The 19,791-nt window shown below is 38.5% G+C and overlaps 1 protein-coding gene across 13 annotated transcripts in view; it reads left to right on the top strand.

Moving 5' to 3' along the window:
• ELAVL2 (ELAV like RNA binding protein 2) overlaps positions 1 to 13,657 on the top strand; it is a 97,495-nt gene extending 83,838 nt beyond the window's left edge. For 7 of the 13 annotated variants that reach the window (XM_040090795.2, XM_040090794.2, XM_040090801.2 and 4 more), the window contains 4 exons: positions 3,816 to 3,969; positions 6,386 to 6,611; positions 12,027 to 12,065; positions 12,700 to 13,657. In XM_040090795.2, coding sequence (XP_039946729.1) covers positions 3,816 to 3,969; positions 6,386 to 6,611; positions 12,027 to 12,065; positions 12,700 to 13,030 — 750 coding nt within the window. In that variant the 3' untranslated portion in view covers positions 13,031 to 13,657. The remainder of the gene's footprint in view (positions 1 to 3,815; positions 3,970 to 6,385; positions 6,612 to 12,026; positions 12,066 to 12,699) is intronic. The other 6 variants (XM_040090796.2, XM_040090792.2, XM_040090790.2 and 3 more) reach the window with 3 other exon arrangements.
• Positions 13,658 to 19,791: the final 6,134 nt, after the last annotated feature.

Below are 19,791 nucleotides of genomic sequence, written 5' to 3'. Positions count from 1 at the left end.
CAAAGGAAAGTCTGGATTTCCAGTTTGCTCTGTCTACAGAAATGTGCTACTGCAGGCTTCCACCATGAACTCAACACAGCATGCACATGTTCAACAAGGTTGTATACTGGGAAAAGTGGCCTTGAAGCTTTGTTTGGAGTGGAACAATCTTATTTGAGGGGAGACAGGAGGTAAACGTGATGAATATACAGCAATGTACTCTCCTGTTTCAGGCAACAATTTGTCGCTAGTGGCAACTGAGATCTCATCTCTGCAGTGTGCTGCAGCATCTTCTTACTAGAAATCAAATTAAGAACAGTTCTTGAATCATGTTATCTCATATAAATTTAAGTGCAAGTTAAGAGCACTTGTCTGGCGCAATAGCCTCTAAGAGCATTGCTGTATGAAAAAGCAGTATGTCCTTGTTTTTTATTGTGCTGGCAGAGGAGGCATACTTACTGCTAATGTATTCCTTTTCTCAATATAAGACTGTCTGCTTTGTAGGTAGGTTTAACCCATTTTCATCTGGACATACTGTATGGTAGTTTTTTTGGAGTTCTATTTCCACAGAAACATGCATATTAAATGAGCTGAACACTACTCTTAAGGGCAAGTAGTGTTTTAAGCAGAAAGGTTGTACTTGAGCTAGTGAATATAAATATTTACTGAAATACAGATTTTAGCATTTAAAGATTTCTGATTTAAAGACTTGGAAGAATATATTAAGCAGCGGAGTTTAGGAAGAAATTATATTAAATTCTCAAGTTTTTAAGAATACAAATACTTTATCCTCTACTGATAATAAGATAAAAGAGCTTGAAGCACAGTACTGAGGTGTCCAGAGTAATAGATGGTAAGAAGCTGAAGCATTAACTTTTAGGGCCTATTCCTCTTTATTATTTTTGATAACTTCTTTGTTTTAGTTGCTAACTTTCACAGTTTTCACTTGAAAATTGTCAATCAGTTCTTCTTTATGTTAACAAATTAAGTATTAAAGCGGTGAAAGTACTTAGATTTGGTGGTGTAATGTTTGCATTTTTAGAAACAAGTGTCTTTCCTACTAACTACAATGCAAAAATCTAGTAAAACTGATTTTAAATTGGTATCTCCAGAGTAGTGGTGTTCAGTGTTGTACTGTGTGTGTCATCATTCAGTATTTAAAACTGAAGGCTTTCAGGCTGTTTCTTGACTTGCCTTGTGTTGAGTGGTGTTGATATCATGTAACTGTAATGTTCACCTGTTGAATTAGCTGTGGAATAAAAATCTTATCACAGTTTTTAATTCAGTCCATATAAAAATTGTTTAAGGAGACTAAATGTAGAACTATCAGCAAGTAATTACTGAATGAGCAAAATGACATTATATAGGTAGGGAGATTAGTCTGGGGAGTCCCTGCTTTAAATGTGTATTACCGGTCAAATGACTGGACTTCGATGTCAGAAATGAAGAGGGATATGTCCCATGTATATCACATGCTATAGGCAAGGTTCTTTTCATAGGAGTTAGTTATACCAAGTATTATTTTGTGGTGTCTTTGTTTTTCTCTAGTGGTGCTGACTTAAATTACATTGCATTTCTGAAGTTATATTTTTCTTTCAGATTTCTTGCCTGACCAGTAGTTCTGGTGCTTAGCAAGATAGTTAAATGTAGATATTGGTGGTGAAGCACTGATTTTGGTTTAATGTGTATTATTACTGTGACAAATGTGCCCAAATTCAATGTGTTGGAGTAGTCAGTTAAAGGTAATGACAGGGAAACTGGATATGTAAGAGTAGTGTATACTGGTTAGAGTATTGCTTCCATTTACTTGCACTCTTGAAATTACATTCAATGTAGGCCTTGACTGCTACGTCAAACTATTTAAAATGTCTTTCACCAGTGAGGGCATGGGCAACACTGGACAAGCTGTCACCATGCAAGAACCCATACTCACTTACCAGAGGAAAATGAGAGTTTTGCCGAAGCTGCTTTGTATCTTGACAGGTACCAGTTCTGTAGTATAATGTAAATTTGCAGTAAGTTAAAAAATAGTTTGTGCAGGTTTCTTCTCTTCTGATAGACTCCATGTGAGTTTATATTTTCATATGCGGCAGCATGTGTCCAGCAGTATGAATTCCTCCTTGAAAGACAGTGTCTGCCAGGTTTTGGTAATTCATGATTTTACTGGGACTAATCCTGTTTCCAAGACAGTCTGTCTTCATTCCTTAGCCTTGGGTCTCTTTTAGGTTGTGCCAAGTGAGGCATGGAAGTTTATTTCTTAAAGAGGGTCAGGGCCAAATGGGCAAGTTGAGCAAGTTTGTTCATTCTTTAGATATTGTTCTTTTTCTGCTTGGTAGAAAAGGGTAGCTGTCACTAGTTTTGTCACTTCTTTGGCTGAATGTGGTCAAACTTTACTCTCTGTTTTCCTGTAACTTTGAACATAGGGGTTTAGCTCTTGTGTGGCTCTTGTGGAAAGAGCAAGGCAGTGTGACTTACAAGGTTCCATGTTGGATAGCTACAAGTTTTTGAGGTCAGTCCTCTTCAACCAGCACAAAAGGTACCTTGCACAAAGCCTCTGGGTGGAACTTGAAGGATCACGGCAGTGTTCAGGGTATTGCTTGTTTAATCTCCAGCATACTCTTCTGTTTTGTTTCCAAAGCAGTCTTAGGAGTCTGCTGATCTGCATGGAAATGGGACAGGAAGGAAATATCAAAAGAAATAGGCAAAAGACAGAATGACAGAATCAAGTTCCAGTTGCCCAGTACTGGCTAACAGTGCATGGAAGGGGAGGGAAGGAAGGGAGATAAATCTAACTGCTTCTTCAGGATTCTTTTTGCTTTTACGTTTTACGTAGATGAAAAGCCTAGACGGAGTATTTTATCCTGTTCAAGAAGCACAGTTCTGTCCTAATCATGCTTGTAGTAAAACCACTTGTACAAACTTCAGGAGGAAGTAGCGTGTGCTGGCTTGAAGGCAAAACCAGTGAGTGACTCCAAGTCAGAAAAAACAATTTAATAGGAGAGAAACATGACGTTTTGTAACGTGTCTAAAAGTCAAAGAATCCACTTGATCATCTTAAAATATTGACTGACACAGAGGCAGCAAGTAAAAAACTTCTGTCCAAAAGGATGTGAGAAATTCACTGTTAAATGGCATTTGTTTTTAAGGCCTCTATTGCAGAAATTGACTAGCTGCTGAACAGGCGAAATAGAGGTTGGAGTCCTACTTCTGCCATTCATTCTTAGGCCTGTGAAAGTGATGTAGAAGAGTTTATCCTGATCGCATGAATGATTGTGATGATGTGTCATTTGGTAGCAAGCTCAACACACACAAAAGATACAGCACTTGAGAAACACTTGCAAACCTCTAAGTGCTTCAGACTGTCTTTCTGTGCCTTTGGCCTATATATCACACTGAAATATTAATTCCTTGTATGTTGTAGTGCTTTTTAATGAGAATGCATGGAACATTCATGGAACTTCTTAAATTTGTTGTTTTAGTCTTACAGTCAGCTAACTGAGAGCACTTTATCAACCAAGGCTTGCTGGAATGTGTACCTATCTTTTTCTCATTTATTTGGATGTACTTTTTATATATGAGTTCATGTAGTCAGCTTTTTCTGTATGGTCTAAGTTGCATTCCTTCTGGTTTTGTAAGCCACCTCCCAAAAAAAACCAAAACCAAAAAAACAAAACACCCCCTTCCCCCGCCTTTGAACTGGCTTTGCAAAGCAACTGTCCTGTCTGCTGTTGCAGATATTTTAATGTCTCAGACAAATAACAAATAACATTGTCCTATTACAGCTGGTTTTGAAGTGTTTGTTTTCTAGGATTTTTTAATTTTTTTTTTCCCCTAAGGTTTCTTATGCACGACCAAGTTCAGCTTCTATCAGAGATGCAAATTTGTACGTTAGTGGACTTCCAAAAACAATGAGCCAGAAAGAACTGGAACAGCTCTTTTCACAATATGGACGTATTATTACTTCTCGTATTCTGGTTGATCAAGTCACTGGTAAGTAGGCAGTTTTGTGTGGCCTTTCATGGACTCACAGTTTAGGAAATATTTCATCTTTCAGTACAATAGTCTTGTCTCTATAATGTTTAAAAGGTGTACATAGGCTAGAAAATGTATTTTTCTCCTGGAATCATTGATAAATATGCTTGGACAAAAACAGACTGTGTAGTGTTCTGATCCAGCTTGAGTCATTTCCACCCTGAAAAGGGTTTGAAGCTTGTTTGATGGCTTGTAATATACTTACAGCTGCCATAGTCTTCCTTTCTAAGCTGCTGCATGAAATTAGTCTCCCAGCGCCTTAAAAAATGCTATTAAACTAGCAGTTTCTAAAAAGAAAATTTTATGCAGAAATGCACAGCTGATTCTCTAAGGCTGGGATTACCGAAGCCCCAGACTGGCAGTTGCTGTTAAAACTGTTTTCAAGGCTTACTCATTAGATTTTGGCACGCACATGAACTTTGAGTTTCTCAGGGGCAGGTAAATTCTGTGATTAGCCATGCCTTAAAGTACTAAGATGTAGCAGACTATTTGCATTATTACAGTATGTCTGTCAATCAGGTAATGTTATCAGTGACACTTTGTGGTTACTCTTCAGACTCTTACAGTAATTCCTGTGGTTTTTTGCTGTCTTAAATGGCTGATCTTGAGGAGCTTTATAGTTTTCAGAATCACCTGCCAGATACAAGCAATTAAATGAAAAGCCAAGTACATGATAGGAGTATTGAGTGTACAAAGCAACATAAAAATAAGCAGAGCTCTCCAAGTTCTCCCCCTTCTGGAACACTAAGGGGTGGGACGGGGGAAGTTACTTACTCACATAATTATTCCCTGAATAAAACTGGGTTTGATTTGATTTTTTTTAATACCTTTTCAAAGCCGCATATCCTCTTGGGGGGCAAACAGCTTTCAACTGTAGAAGGTCATGAAGTTTTTTAATTGTCTTACTTTGAGGAGTTTGGACATGCCAGCATTTGGGTCTTGGCTGACCTTTAGAGGAACTTGAATGTGTACTCCTTTGACTTCCATTAAGTTAAAAGAAATCTCAGTGTTGACACTTAATAGTTAGGGAGTGTTTTAATAGTTTGAATTATTGATAGTGTAGAGAAGCCTGGAAAGGAAAGCTAAAGGCCAGATACTGACTTAGATTCCTAGTCTTTGTGCAATAAACAGCTGTTCACAGTAGGTTCCTGTATATTCATACATGGAAAGAGATTGAATTTAACAAATGGACCAGTAAATAAATATAATTTAACTTCTAATATGCATGATAATTATATTCATAAATCCTGCTATTTGCAGCGTACTTTCTGGCATATAGATTGTTGTCAAGGCTTAAGCTTTTTGCCTCTTTTTTTAGTAATTTGGAAGAAGTAGGTTCAGAATGGTATGAATAATAACATTGTGACACAAACTGACAGATAAAAAATGCAGAGTTGAAGCTGTGACATTTGCCTCTTTAAAGTTTTCTTATGCCTGTTCATTGTCACATTTGATGGCTTAAATCATCATTGTTTATGAAGCGAATACATTTCTTATCATTAATGTCTTTCTCAATTGAGGACGAATGTCTAACTCACCTAGTTATTCATTAACCAAAATATAAAGAGGATCTAAATGGCACTAGAAATATTACAAAAAAATTTGATCTAACTAATGTTGACCTTTAGTAGCTTTAATATTAATTGGTTCAAGTATCCATAGCTCAATGTGTTTATGTCTAAGACAGTTGGAATTTTTGATGTGTGATGTTCCTTCCATGCACACTTTTGGATTCCTTTGCATGTTGCCTTTTACTTTTCTATATCAAGAAAAGTTTTCTTCAAAAGTAACACCTAGTGATGTACGGTGACACACCGAAACCTAAGCAAATCTTTTACTTAGAGGTAACCACTGACTGTTAAAACATGGCCATAAATCCCATTATTGCAATATATTGCATGTCATCATCCTCTCAGCATATTTGCTCCAAAGAGAGCTTCAGGGGATACTGCAGGAGAACAAAAGCCATTTTTTTTACTGCTAGAGAGCAAAGAACTAAGCCATTTACCGAATTTTTATGAATTTAGATACTGCAGAATAGCATGAGCTGACCAGAGGTTACAATGCAGCTGTGTTGGGTTCATCTCCATCCAAAAAATTGCTTTGTTTCTGAATTCCACTTGCGCTCACTGTGTTTGATTCCACTGTTTTTTCCCCAAACTTCCAAGCTTTTTCCACAAGTGTCTTGCATCAGTTAAATTAAAAATTAAAATCAGAATTACAGAAGAAAGTTCAGTTCTGTTAAGCTCAAAGTTATTGTGTGTTCTCTGCATTTGACTATCAACATAGCAATTGGCCACACAAATAAAAAGTTAACATCTAATATTCTGGAGTCTGTGAATTCATTACTGTGTGCTTTTCTCGCCTTATGCAGGGGTGTCACGGGGTGTGGGGTTTATCCGGTTTGACAAGCGAATTGAAGCAGAAGAAGCTATCAAGGGCTTGAATGGCCAGAAACCTCCAGGCGCCACAGAGCCCATCACTGTAAAGTTTGCTAACAATCCAAGCCAAAAATCCAATCAGGCCATTCTTTCCCAGCTGTACCATTCTCCAAACAGAAGGTATCCCACCCCTCTGGCTCAGCAGGCTCAACGTTTTAGGTAAGTCAAATAATATGCACAACTCGGCTGAAACGTGCATGCTCCCACAGGCCTGTTTGTTTGCCTCTATGCTTGTGCTTTCCTGCTTGTCTGACTTCTGTGTGGGAAGGAAACACGTAAATGTTGATCTTGAGTTATGCTACCACAGTACAGCTAGAACCAAAAATGCATGCCATCCTATTGATAGCGTTTCAGTAGGCTAATAAGCATACTTTGGTAAACCAGGGTGGCATCTTTCTTGTACTCAGTCACTAAAACTTTTTTTCAAGGATTATTTTATCATTTCCTAGGTTATTCTTGATTAATGTGCAAGTTGATTCAGTTAATGTTGACCTAGGAGATTAAGTGTTCTTTTCTTAGCCATATGGCATGCTACAGTCAGCTTCCTCTTTATCTACCCCTAGTTTTATCTCTGCATTCTGGCTTTCAGTTTTTTTCCTGGTTAGTTGTCTATGTCCTCCATGCCATACTTAGTCTTTTCTTGTTACAACCTTTCATGATGAAGATTGTTGATGTATTTTCCACATGTGCCTTTTGGGGATTTATGGTCCTATTACGTTGCAACTATTGCCATGTAGTTCTCTGTGCAATTTAGTGTATTGAAAACAACCGATGGTGAGAACAAAGTGAAACAAACACTGTATTGTCTACATCCATGAGCACCTTGGATTTTTTTCAGTGATCTTGATTATGTCTTCCCTCCCTCTGCCCCTGAACAATGTGAATTGTGTTAAATAGTAATTTATTCAAAGAGTATTTCTATTTTGTTTTTCAAGAAACAAAACCAGTTGACAGCTTGCTTCAAAAAGAATATACCAAGTTTCAAAAGTTTTGCATTGCCTAGGCTTGCTTATAAGCTGAATAATCAAGGACTGAACTTCTGTCAGAATTTCTGAATTTTTCTTTTCTTCAGCTTTTTTGGTCTTATGTGCTGCATCTCACAGGTGTGAGGAGTAGGTGTTCTGCTGTAGGAGAGAGGATAAGCAATTTTATTTACTTTTTTGTGGTTCTTCTTACCATTTCTTAGGTAGTGAAAGAGCTACCTTACAAGAGGGTTCTGAATATTGCATAAAATTAGACTTGCCATTATTGTGTAGGCAGAGTATAGGGGCAGAAATTGTAGGATGGACTCAAGTGCATGGTATGAAATAAGGTCATGGGTTTGTGTTACAACCTTACATGTTGCAACTTTCAACATATTTTGGCAAGTCTTGGCCTGCAGACTCCCTGAGTCCTTCTGACTGCTGGTGTTCTAAGATACTCCTCTGTTCAGTTTCGCTCAGATGCTGGCTGGGATAGCATTGGTATTTCACTGATACTTCAGGTAGATCTATCATGATTTGTAAAAAAAAATCTTCCAGCTTTCAGAGGTTTGGGGGTTTTTTGTGTTGGGTTTTTTGTTTTTTTTTCTGGAGAGTTTTTTGTTTGGGGGAGGAGGGGGGAGGCAATTTTGTTTGTTTGTAGGGGGGTTGTGTGCATGTTTTGGGTTTTTGGGGGTGGAGTAGTTGGGGTTTGGGTTTTTTGGGGGTGGGCCGGGAAGGGCAATTTTGGTTCTTTTTGGTTAAGACCTATTTCTTTGTACTTAGGTAATGTCAATAGAATACCCCTGTCCTGCAGCTTTAGGTTTTGTGTCTTAAATTTTGACTGGTGGAGATTTATATTTCTTTAAATGGAATTGTATTTTTATGAATGTCCATTTACATGTCACTTGGAAGCTGTTGTATTTTTCTGATACATGTAAGCATAAAGTAATGCTTAAAAGCACCTTAAGAGATACTGTGTTTCCCCCCACATACAAGTTTAATGGTAACAAAAAGCACTGAGTAATACCAAGTCTGTAATAAATAGGAGAGTCAAATCTCTCTCACTTTTAATGATGTGGAAGACATAAAAAGTTTAACTTACTGGTCAAAAGGTAAAAACTGAGGTTGCAGACAAATTTTTTTTTTTTTTCTTTTTTTTTTTCCCCAAGGCCTTCAGGCTAATGTTTCATCGCTAAAAGGCAGTCTTACCAGATTTTAAATCTTTACACGGTAAAGAGAAATCATCTTTTCTTGTCTTTTAGGTTTTTATGTTGTATTGTTTCATCATTCCAGATCGGGTGCCGACTCTGTAGTTGAGATGGTACCAGTGCTTCAGGTCTTTGTGTTACACATCCAAGAAATCTTAGCTGTTGACATTTCGGACAGGATTACCTGATGCAGTTGCCCCATCTCTGTTAATAGTTGACAGAGACCTGAAAAGAGCCATAACTTTAATAATGGAGGCAACATGATCAATATAATGCTTCCTTTTTTTCTTGCTAAGAGAAAACTTGAGCTGGACTTCCAAAAGCAGCTCTATATGATTGTTTCTCAGTTTCTATAAGATGTAAAATTCAAAGCATCTTTAAAAATTTTTCAGTGCAAGTCCCTGAGAAATCTTCCAGAATATTTTCAAATCTTCAAGGTAACTGATGAAAAATCATACAAGTGATGTCATTACTGTATTTAGTTCTCATCTGACTGCCCTCATAACAAGGACCTATAAGTGGTGGTGTTTCTAGAACTCTTCACCTTTTTCTCCTCCCCTGATGTCAGTGACAGTAAACCTCAGTCATCCCCACTATCTACTGATGTTAGTCAAGTACTTTTAAATTTCTTTTTTTTCTGCTCTTCTAGGGGTTTGGTACTTTCTTGTCAGTGTATTGTACAAACCCAGCTCACTGCAGAATCAGTGTGCTCTGCAAAACTAAATCGAGTGTACATTTTTTACGTAGGCTCATATTTTATTGAGTCTTAAATAGGTTCTAAAATAACACCTCTTCTTCATGTGTCTGGGATTTGCCAGAAAGAAACAAGAGCTTCTTCAGGGTAAACACTTTTTTTAAAGAAGCAGTTTAAGGGACTCTAGGAATAAGACCAATAGGAGTGGTATGCTCTGCGTATTTTTGATATTGGCTAGGTAATTTAAAGGGGTTTAGAATTGTGGTGGTATTCTATAACTGAGGGAGGGTAAGGCAAGAAGCACATAGAGAAATCTTGAAAATAATATATGTGCATGTGTATTCTAGAAGCACTTCATCCTGGAAAAACATAGCGTCACAGAATATCCTAAGCTGGAAGGCACCCACAAGGATCATTGAGTGCAGCTCCTGGCCCTGCACAGGACCATCACCCAGAGTTCCTGAGAGTGCTCTCCAAACAATTCCTGAACCCTGGCAGGCTTGGTGACATGACCACTTCCCTGGGGATGTTATTCCAGTGTCCAGCCACCCTCTGGTGAAGAACCCTTTCCTAATACGCAACCTAAATCTGCCCTGACACAACTTCAGGGCACCCTCTCAGGTCCTGTTGTAGGTCACCACAGAGAAGACATCAGTGTCTGCCCCTTCTCTTTCCCTCACGAGGAAACTGTAGGGTGTGAGGGGGCCAGCCACCCCTCAGGCTCCCCAGGCTGAACAAGCCAGGTGACTTCAACTGCTCCTTGTACACCTTCCCCTCCAGACCCTTCAGCATTTCTTGGCCGTCCTCTGGACTCTCTCTAATGGCTCTATCTCTTTGTGACACCCAAAACTGCCCCCAGCACTCGAGGTGATGCTGCCCCAGGTCAGAGCAGAGAGGGACAATCTCCTCCCTTGCCTGGCTGTGATGCTGTGCCTGATGGCCTCTAGGACACCCTTGGCCCTCCTGGCTGCCAGGGCACTGCGGGCTCATGTTCAGTTTTCTGTTGACCAGGACCCCAAGTCCCTTGCCATGCTTTTCAGTGTTTCATTCCCCAGACTGTACATCCAGGGTTGCCCCATCCCAGGTGCGGAATCTGACACTTGCTTTTTAAATGTCATGTGCTTGGTGATTGCCCAACCCTCTAATTTGTCAAGGTCTCTCTGCAGAGTCTCTCTGCCTTAAGGGGTGTCAGCAGGTCCTCCCAATTTAGTGTCATCAGCAAACTTAGTATGTGTTCTTCAAGTCATATATGAAGATGCTAAAGAGCATTGAGCCTAAAACGAAGCCCTGTGGAATCCCAGTAGTGACCAGTTACCAGTCAGGTTTCACCCCATTCACTCTAACCCTTTGTGCCTGACCTGTGAGCCAGTTGTTGCTCACCCATCGCGTGATGTGTTTATCCAGCTATGTGCTGTACATTTTGTCCAGAAGGATCCTGGGAGAGGCAGTATTACAAGCTTTACTGAAATCCAAGAAGATTACATTAGCTGACTTCCCTTGATCAGCTGGGTGGGTTATCCTGTCATAAAAGGAAATTAAGTTTGACAAGCAGGACTTTAGCCTCATGAAACCATGCTGGCTGTGATTATTTTTCCATACTTCCCAGAATAATCTCCATAATTTTACTAGGCACCAAAGTGAGATTGACAGGCTTGTAGTTTCCAGGGTCATCCTTCTTGCCCTTATTGAAAATTGAGGTAGTGTTAGCCAGCTTCCAGTGAACTCCATATTCCTAAGATCATTAAAAATGTCATTGAAAGACTCCTCACAAAAACATCAGCCAGTTTTTTGATGTTCTTGGATGAATCCCATCAGGTCTCGTAAATTTGTAGGGATCCAGTTGTAGCGGGACGTCCCACACAAATGCAGGGTTGTTCACCATTCTCACAGCTCAGGAGACTGGGACTCTCCTAACCCATCATCAGTGTTAAAGATGGAGGCAAAGAAAGCATTAAGCTTCTCTGTCTTGTTTGTGTTCCTGTTTGTGGGACATTCTGTAACAGGCTGATGTTATTTTTGGACTGCTCTTTGAGACTGACATATTTAAAAGCCTCTTTTTGTTGTCCTCCACATTTTTGGCAAGCTTCAGCTCCTTTCTAGCTTTGGCCACACAAATTTTCTCCCTTTGGTGGCAGGCAACATCTCTATTCTTTCCCTGTCCACTTGAATTTGCCTAGTGTCCGTACGCTTACTTTTTTTTGCCTTAGCCTTGCTCAGCCAAACCAGCCTTCTGCCTCCTAGCATTTTGAATTTTCAGAAAAAAGTAGGAATATGAAAAATCTTTCTTTGGAGTTTGTTACAACAGTTGCTAGTGGTCCAAAATACTGTATCTGTCTTGATAGTCATGTCAGCAAACATGTCAGAAGCCTCAATAAAAGTTTTCTTCTCAACCAAGTTAGCAATGTGGAAAACTTCACCAATGTGGTCACTGACTGTAATTTTATTATAACAGTATGTGATTTAGGCTGAATTTGTGGCCATGGTGCACTTTATGAAATGAACTTCTTATGATTGTGGTTACTACACAATAATATCTGTTTTGTATTCGCTATCAGGTGTAATAAGGTTCCGTGGCTCTTTCAGTGGTTATACTTCAACATTGCATGAGGTTCTGTACACTGTAATGGATGTGACAGTAATATGCTAAGTTTCCTTAATCTTAAAGGGTGCAAAAATATGGAGACTGAACATGTTGCTAAATGTTTTGCAGGTTGGACAATCTGCTCAACATAGCTTATGGAGTAAAGAGGTAATAAAGGATTAGTTGGTTCATAACAACCAAATTATTTTGAAGTATTTCGCAAACTCTTACTTTTCAGTAAGACTTAGGTTGGATTTTTTGCATGTTGAGACTTCAGCTGAGATTGTTCATTTTGGTGCATTTTGCATGAAATAGACAAGCCTTTTGTAGCAGTTCCATTGAATTCCTGTTTCAAATGACTTGCTATTCCTCACTGGTTTTGTAGCATGCTTTCCTTTTGATTTTCTGTTACATCATTTCAGACATACCTAGTACTGTTCTCCCTAATCATGTATAATTTTTTACTTAGTATTTGTGCAGTTAGGGGGCAAAAAATACTTTTGATCTTACCTTTCTAACCTGAGCAACATGTTCATTCTGTAAAAAGCTCTATATCATTTTCTAATTTTGACTGGGTTTTTTTGTGAGTGGGTTTTTTGTTTTGTTTTGTTTTCTTCTGGGGGGAGGTGGGGTTGTAGTTGTTTTGTTGTTGTTGTTTTGGTTTTTTGGGGTTTTGTTTTTGGTTTTGTTCTGTTTTTTTGTTGTTGTTTGGGATTTTTTGGTAGGTTGGTTTTTTTGTTTTTTTAAATTTTTTTGTGAACAGCTATATTATGATTCTATTTTGCTTTCCCTTATTCTCTAGTAGGTTTCCTCCAATGACCATTGATGGAATGACCAGTTTGGCCGGAATTAATATCCCAGGACATGCAGGAACTGGGTGGTGCATTTTTGTATACAACTTGGCCCCTGATACTGATGAGAGTATCCTCTGGCAAATGTTTGGACCCTTCGGAGCAGTGACCAATGTGAAGGTCATCCGTGATTTTAACACCAACAAGTGCAAAGGTTTTGGATTTGTGACTATGACAAACTACGATGAGGCAGCTATGGCAATTGCCAGCCTGAATGGATACCGCCTTGGTGACAGAGTATTGCAGGTCTCCTTCAAAACAAACAAAACGCACAAAGCCTAACAAGTTATTCTCAGTGCATTAATACATGAAAACTATACAACAAAGGCAATTTACAGGAAGCTTTATGCATTAGTAAATGCCTTTGTTGTATGCCATTGTGGAAATGGGGATAAAATGACTACTTAGCATCCTAAGAATATGTGAGATTTTTTTATTGCTAATATTTGAATTAGAACTTCTTATCTATCTTTTGTGTTTGAGTATTGACAAGAGGTACAGGGTTTTTACCTGTCACAATGCATATTCTATTGCCTTCTTTGAAGAAGGTGGGCCTTTTAAAATGTTTCAGCTAAGGGAAGACTTTTTTTTCTTTATACATGACTGCCTTTAGCCTATGAGTAAATATCAAGGCTTTGTGTAATACTATAATTTTTCTTCTGTCAATTCTTGATTTGCTTTGTGTTTAATTTGCATTGTAATGTGTTGTTGTTCAAGAAAAGTATCTGAAGTTTACGTTTTATTTATAAAGTTATAAGCAGTATTTATTTCATCATCTTCATTTGGGTTGGGGAATGGGAACACATTATAAAAGCTTATTGTAAGAATACTGGAGAACTTTTCATAAAGCAGTACCTTGCCAAAGAGATAAGAGCCTCTTTGATGTGGGTTTAAAAAGCATCTATTTTTGTAAAAAAAAAAAAAAAAAAAACTTGGAGAAACTTTTTACTGGTCCTGGAACAAATATTTTGACTTGAATACTTTGAGAAATCTCTTCGTATGACACCTAGTGAGCTTTTAAAACTTACCAGGAAATTTGCAATTGTTGGGAAAAAATTTAGAAAGATTTATGATGTAGAACTACTTTTGAGACCTTTGTATTAAGAAGTAAAGTCAATGGGATGCACTGTTGGTTTCATTTTTTGTAATCATCAGTGGAGTCATTGGTCATCCTGGTTATTAAGTGATAGGTGGCTCACTTTAATTTGTGATTTTGAAGGAAATGAAAATTAAAAAAAAAAAAAAAAGACTATAAGAGCAAGCAGAAAACTTTAAACACTGAGATATGGGGGAAAAAAATCTGTTCTTCCTAAAGAATTCCCTTCAGATAGAGCTCATGGTGTTTAGTGATGTACTTGCTATTGTTTCAAGAATTGTTTTGTCTTAAGAAAAGACATTGAGCATGGTTTGTGCAGTAGCAAATCAGCAGAAGTGGCCTGAGTTGGATACGTTAGGAGGTATTTTGAAAGTTATGTTTGAGGCTAACACCTGAGCTTTGTGTAATGTAAATAAGACCTTAAGTTAGGAACCTTTCAGCTAATTTTGATTATGGGTTTTTTTTAAGTTACATGCCAAGTGATGTTCAATTTTGAATGTTTTTGTATAAGTTTTTTCTTTGTAAATGGCATTGTTACTTGAAGTCTGCTCTTTTTTTTTTCCTTTTTTTTTTTTGTCCTGAGGACTTGAATTTACAGTGCATCAGATCTGTTGCTATTTTTGTCTGTAGATAGTCTAGCTTCAGCTGTTTATAGTGATGCAACATTTTTGTTTATAAATATGTTTGTGGTAAAAAAAAAACAAGTATAAGCATATGTTTTGAGCAAATTTCCTTACATTTTTCATATGAAAACCATAAATACCTGTATGCTATTGAAGTTTAACTTTGTATGATGCTTAAATCACTATTTGGGGAAATAGAAAAAGTCCTTACCATGTATTGAAGAAATTTAAGGAAAACAAATACAGAATATTTTCTGATTAGCATCTAGCTTATAATTATTTTTTTTTTAAAAAAAGCTGAGGGTTTGATGCCTTCACCAGGATGCACTGACAACTATGTAGTTACGTCCTGCTTTTTGTATAAACTGAGATGCTCATACGCTTCCCCTTAGAAAAAGCAATGTTCTATGCATAACATAGTTGTACACTATCTTTGCAGTTGTTTTTGGTTCTTATTCTTTTAAATTGTAGTTACAAAATTTTCAGTATAGTACAGTACATATACTGTGAAGCGCGTGCTGAAGTGAATAAGCAAGTTTTCATGCTGACCCACTCAATGCTATTCAGAAATCAATTGGCTTCCTGAGTACTTTATTCTTAGCTTTAACAATCTAAATGCATCTAATCCTCTGCATTAAAAGTTGTATATAGTATAGAAACCACAAACTTTCCAGTGTAGGAGAAATAGTAGCTACATGCTTATTTCTTTATACTACTGTAGCAACTAACGGCATTGATGAGAAGGCATGTAAATTGGGCTTCACTTTACAGTGTTTATCAGAGCACTTAGTAAAATATAAGGCTGGTATTTATTTGAAGTTGTATAGTATGACTTAATTCACAGTTGTTGGAATAGAGAATATATTCTGTTGGATATTTAAGAAGTTGTACATGTTTTCTTTTGTGTTTGGATTCTTTGTACTTTTTCATGTTCAGTACATCAATAAACAAAGTTGAAGGGAAAACAGTCTCATAAGCTGGTCTTTTACCATATTTTCCACTGCTTTAATGAGTAAGCAATCTCATTAAAAGGTTTCTGCAAAGCTCTTGAGCTACTTGTAATTTAGGTTAGGATCCTAGTTATCAACAAAGAGGTGAGACAGCAGAGCTGTGTGCAAGTTCTGTTACCTTAGAATTAGTGTATAATCTTTCCACTTTAGTTTTACATTAACCACTCAGTAGTTAGGCTGATACAATAAATGAGTCATTAAATGCATTCAGCAAAAATTGATTTGCTGTCTGTCTGGCAGGCTGCTATGCAGTATAACTAAGTGAATGCCCTAGTGGGTTTTCCAAGGGATGAGATGGAAAGGCACAGGTTATTTTTTCCTCTATTTTTGCAGGAGCAGATAATGACATTGAGCAAAAAAAGAAAAGGCAGATAGACACAGTCTTAATACCTTACTGTAGGGCTGGTGGCACACTGCCATGATTTTGGTTTCTTTCGCATAATGGGTTAGCCTCCATGGTCCTGGACTTGATGGATTTGGTTGGGATTTGCCTCTAAAATGGGAAAGAGGGTCTTTGTCAAAGACTAATGGAGTTTATTGATAGGGCATTAAACTTGATATGATGGGGGAAGGGGATATAATAAGATTTAATGGTGATAAGGTATAGGGTGACATGCTCTTCCGGTCAGCAAGAGATGCCTAAAGCCTGGAGAGGGTTAGCAGGTCAGCAGGAGAGCACTTGAATTACAACATCAAGGAATTCCAGATATTCCAGCCAGAAAGCTTCATAGGGGCCCAACTCAAATACCTCTGTGCTACTGCACACACAGCAGGGGGAATAAACAGCAGGAATTAGAGATGTGTGCAGACCTACAGGACTACAGTCAGTGCCATCATGGAAATGTGGTTGACTCTTGTGACTCAAATGGAAATTTATGGGCTCCTTAGGAACGTCAGGCAAGGGAGACAAGGAGGCAATGTTGCCCTCTGTGTCAATGACCAACTGGAGTTGATGGAGCTTCACCTGGGGATGGATGAGGAGCACACTCAGAGTTAATGGGTCAGGGTTAAAGGTAGGCAAGGGACAGGAGCCTTTATAGTGGAGGGCCTGATACAAGTTATCTGACCAGGAAGACCAAGCAGCTGATGCCCTTTACAGAAAGACAGGAGTGGCTTTGCAGTCACATGGGGGACTTCCACAACACAAGAGTCTGTTGAAAGGACAGTGCAGAGAAGTGTAAACCTCCTGCATTAGGAGCTTCCTGGAATTCTTTGGTGATAACTTCCCTCCGCAGGTTGCATAGATGAGCCCAGGAGGAGAGGTGGTATGGTGGATTTTCTTCTGACAGGGAGGGCTGGTGTGGAATGTGAAGCTCGGGGGCATTCTGGGCTACGGTGTGTGCAAAATGTTGGAGTTTGAGATCCTTAGGGCAGCGAGGAGGTTGCACAGCAAACTCATTACCCTGGAGTTCAGGAGAGCAGACATCAACCTCCTTGGTAGAGTTCCAGGGGATAGAGCCCCAGAGGGCAGGGGACCCCAAGAGAGCTGGATGATGTTCTAGGCTTGTCTCCAATACAAGGGAAATCAGGCAAGGATGCAGGGGGCCTGCACATAGGAACAAGATGCTCCTGGACAAAGTTAAAACACAGCTTACAGAGGATGATAGCAAGGAAAGGTAGTTTGGGAGGAATACAGAGTTGTGTTTAAATCACATTGCTGTTCCATCACTGTTGGCTCAGCCAAATGCAGTTTCCTCAGCTCTAGTAAATGGCCCTGCTCACCTTGATCTCTGGCTCTGCCTCACAATGTCCCTCCATTGGGGCTATTTTCCCTGGCAAGTGACAGTTAACTATCCTCTGGTTCCAACCCTAGTCTTTTTTTGGTTTTAATAAGTACAGGGAGAGAGGAGGATTTACTCTTTATCATTATACCCATTTGTTGTTTAATTACTGCATTAGTAATTCTAGGCTCTATTAATTGGATGTAGTTTGCTGGCGATTTTTTCCCTTCCCAGTACTTCAGGTAAATCTTTAAAAGCTAGCCAATTAACTTTCTTCTGCCCTTTTAAGGTATATACACATCTTAACTCATTTGCTTCACTCAGTTGAGAGCCACCAGTGAGAACACAATTACAAAAATGGCTTGTGCAGTATAGCTTTTATTTTTAAGTGTTTTTAATCACCTTTTCTTTTTCACCTCTGCTGTGAGATTTTTGATACAAAATTGTGTAGCATGTGTTGTTGAGCATCGCACTACAGTGTTGTGAAATTGAGATTGCATGGATGGTAAGGTTTGTGAACAATACACATAGATAATGGCACCTCAAGATGTCAGTCATAGTTGATAAACTGACTATTTAGGGAAATAGTTGTGTGCTGATGGCTTTTTGTATAGATGTGTGCTTGGATGGCTGGAGTAATGAGAGGATGCAAGACACTGTACTTGGCAGGAAATGAGGAGCTTCATATGGAGCATGGAGTTCATATTCCAGCAGGGATATACATATGTTTAGCTTTCCCAGAAGGATAGTTTTTAGTTCTCAACATAGACCAGTTTGAGTACAGTGTAACTAGTCACAGTTGAGGTATTTTGCTCTATGAAAGTGAGGAAAAATATGTTTATGTAAATTACTTCAGTAAAATCAAAACTTCTTAAGCTGCAGAGAAGGCAGCAGTCAAGAAGCAATGCTAAAAATTATCAGTTATAAATGCAGTTGCACAGAGGAACTGCCAGTGCTGTGAAATACAGATTTGGTTATATGTAGCTGACTATCTTATACATAGATAGTACTTTTCTTACTATAGTAAAGTTTTATAAAGCTAAAGGACAATTTGTGAAGCTGCCTCATGCCATTTGTGGAGGACTAGTTCCTTTTGTACGTAAATACTAAGAGTTCCAGGAACATCTGTAAATACCTGTGAGGAAACTGGAGTGTTAGCTGGGGCACTTGTCGAAGGGCTTTGTTACTGCAAAACATGCTGAGGGTTTGTGTGGCCTCTTCTGCAAAACATACATGCAACAAGATTGGTCGTGACAGATGACCTCACCTGCATCTAGGAAAGCCTTCCTTTGGCAAGAGAGTTTTCCCAGCATGAAAGAAAAATACGTGCTTTTAAAGTGGCTGGCTGTCCACTAGGGTTGTATGTATTGTGCATTCCTTGTTTTCTATAACACACAGAGGTCATCAAATGCTAAGAAGTGTGGGATACTCTTACCAGCACTGCTGAGAAGGGCTATGTCATGTTAAAAAATATTTGTATTGTTACTGCATGAAGGTAACTAAATGTGTAGAAGTGGTGCCTTCAGTTAAGCCTTAGAAAGCAGCAACTAGGACTCACTATCAAAAGAATTATAGATCTAGTTTATAACTAGAGATAGTAACTCTGGTTTTTTATCTGTAACAGTTTGAAAAGTTAATACAATTTCAGACGTGCTCCATCATGGATAAAATAATAGCCTGGGACTGCACAATTTCAGCCACATCAACACTGTTGATCAAGCTGTGCTCACACACGTGTTTTAACATTGGGCCGCTTTTGTTCAGTTGTGGTATCTGGACCTCAGCATTTCAGTGTGTACCTCTCATAATATGAGTTGCAGCTTTTTTCCCACTGACACTTTCCTAATTAAATTTCACTGTAGAGGCACCTTCTGCTAAGCTACTGCTGTGATGGCTGATGGTTTAGGTCAGCAGATGTGCTCGCACATCAGTGGTCATCTGAGCCAAACAGCTTAAAGCTGGGGGAGAGTTTGGGTCTTTTGATAGAATGAGGTAGCACACTCTTACGGTATTGGAAAGGCTTCTCTTGGGGTGAAAAGCAGCTCTAATCTGAAGAGCTGGAATTGTTGCCCATGGTTTCAATAACTAAGGCAGAAATTGAGGAAGCAGTGCAAGCTTGCAAGTACTTTCAAAACAATATGGGCAACTTCAATGGATTATGAAGTTTTCTAACTTCATGCCCTGAGGTCAGAGGGATTACTGTCTTATCTTGTAATTACTCTTTTCAACCAACTTTCTGCTCTAAGACATAAATGGGAACAGGGAAAGCTATCTTTTTGGTATTATAAGGTCAATCTAAGCCCCAAATATTACTGCAGAGGGTTAGTAAAACTTGATTTCTTGTTTTATGAATCATGTGATTCCTGTACATGAGTTTAGATCAATATGACATTTTTAGTGACCTTGTAATACTGAAAGTGAAGTCATTACAAGTGCTGGCAGAGTATTGATTATAAACACTGTGTACTTTACAAAAAACATAAGCGCTGAACTTTTCTTTTGAAGCAATTCTTTCTAAATTATTCTCTTATATGCAGTAAGACTCTTCATTAGTACAGCACTGGTATTTCTCTTGCTTGGAGTGCAAGGATGT

The sequence above is a fragment of the Hirundo rustica genome, chromosome Z (genome assembly GCF_015227805.2).
Source record: "Hirundo rustica isolate bHirRus1 chromosome Z, bHirRus1.pri.v3, whole genome shotgun sequence".
In the NCBI taxonomy this organism is placed as follows: Eukaryota; Metazoa; Chordata; class Aves; order Passeriformes; family Hirundinidae; genus Hirundo; species Hirundo rustica.
The sequence above is the reverse complement of the archived record's forward strand: the minus strand, read 5'-3'. Positions and strand labels throughout refer to the sequence as shown.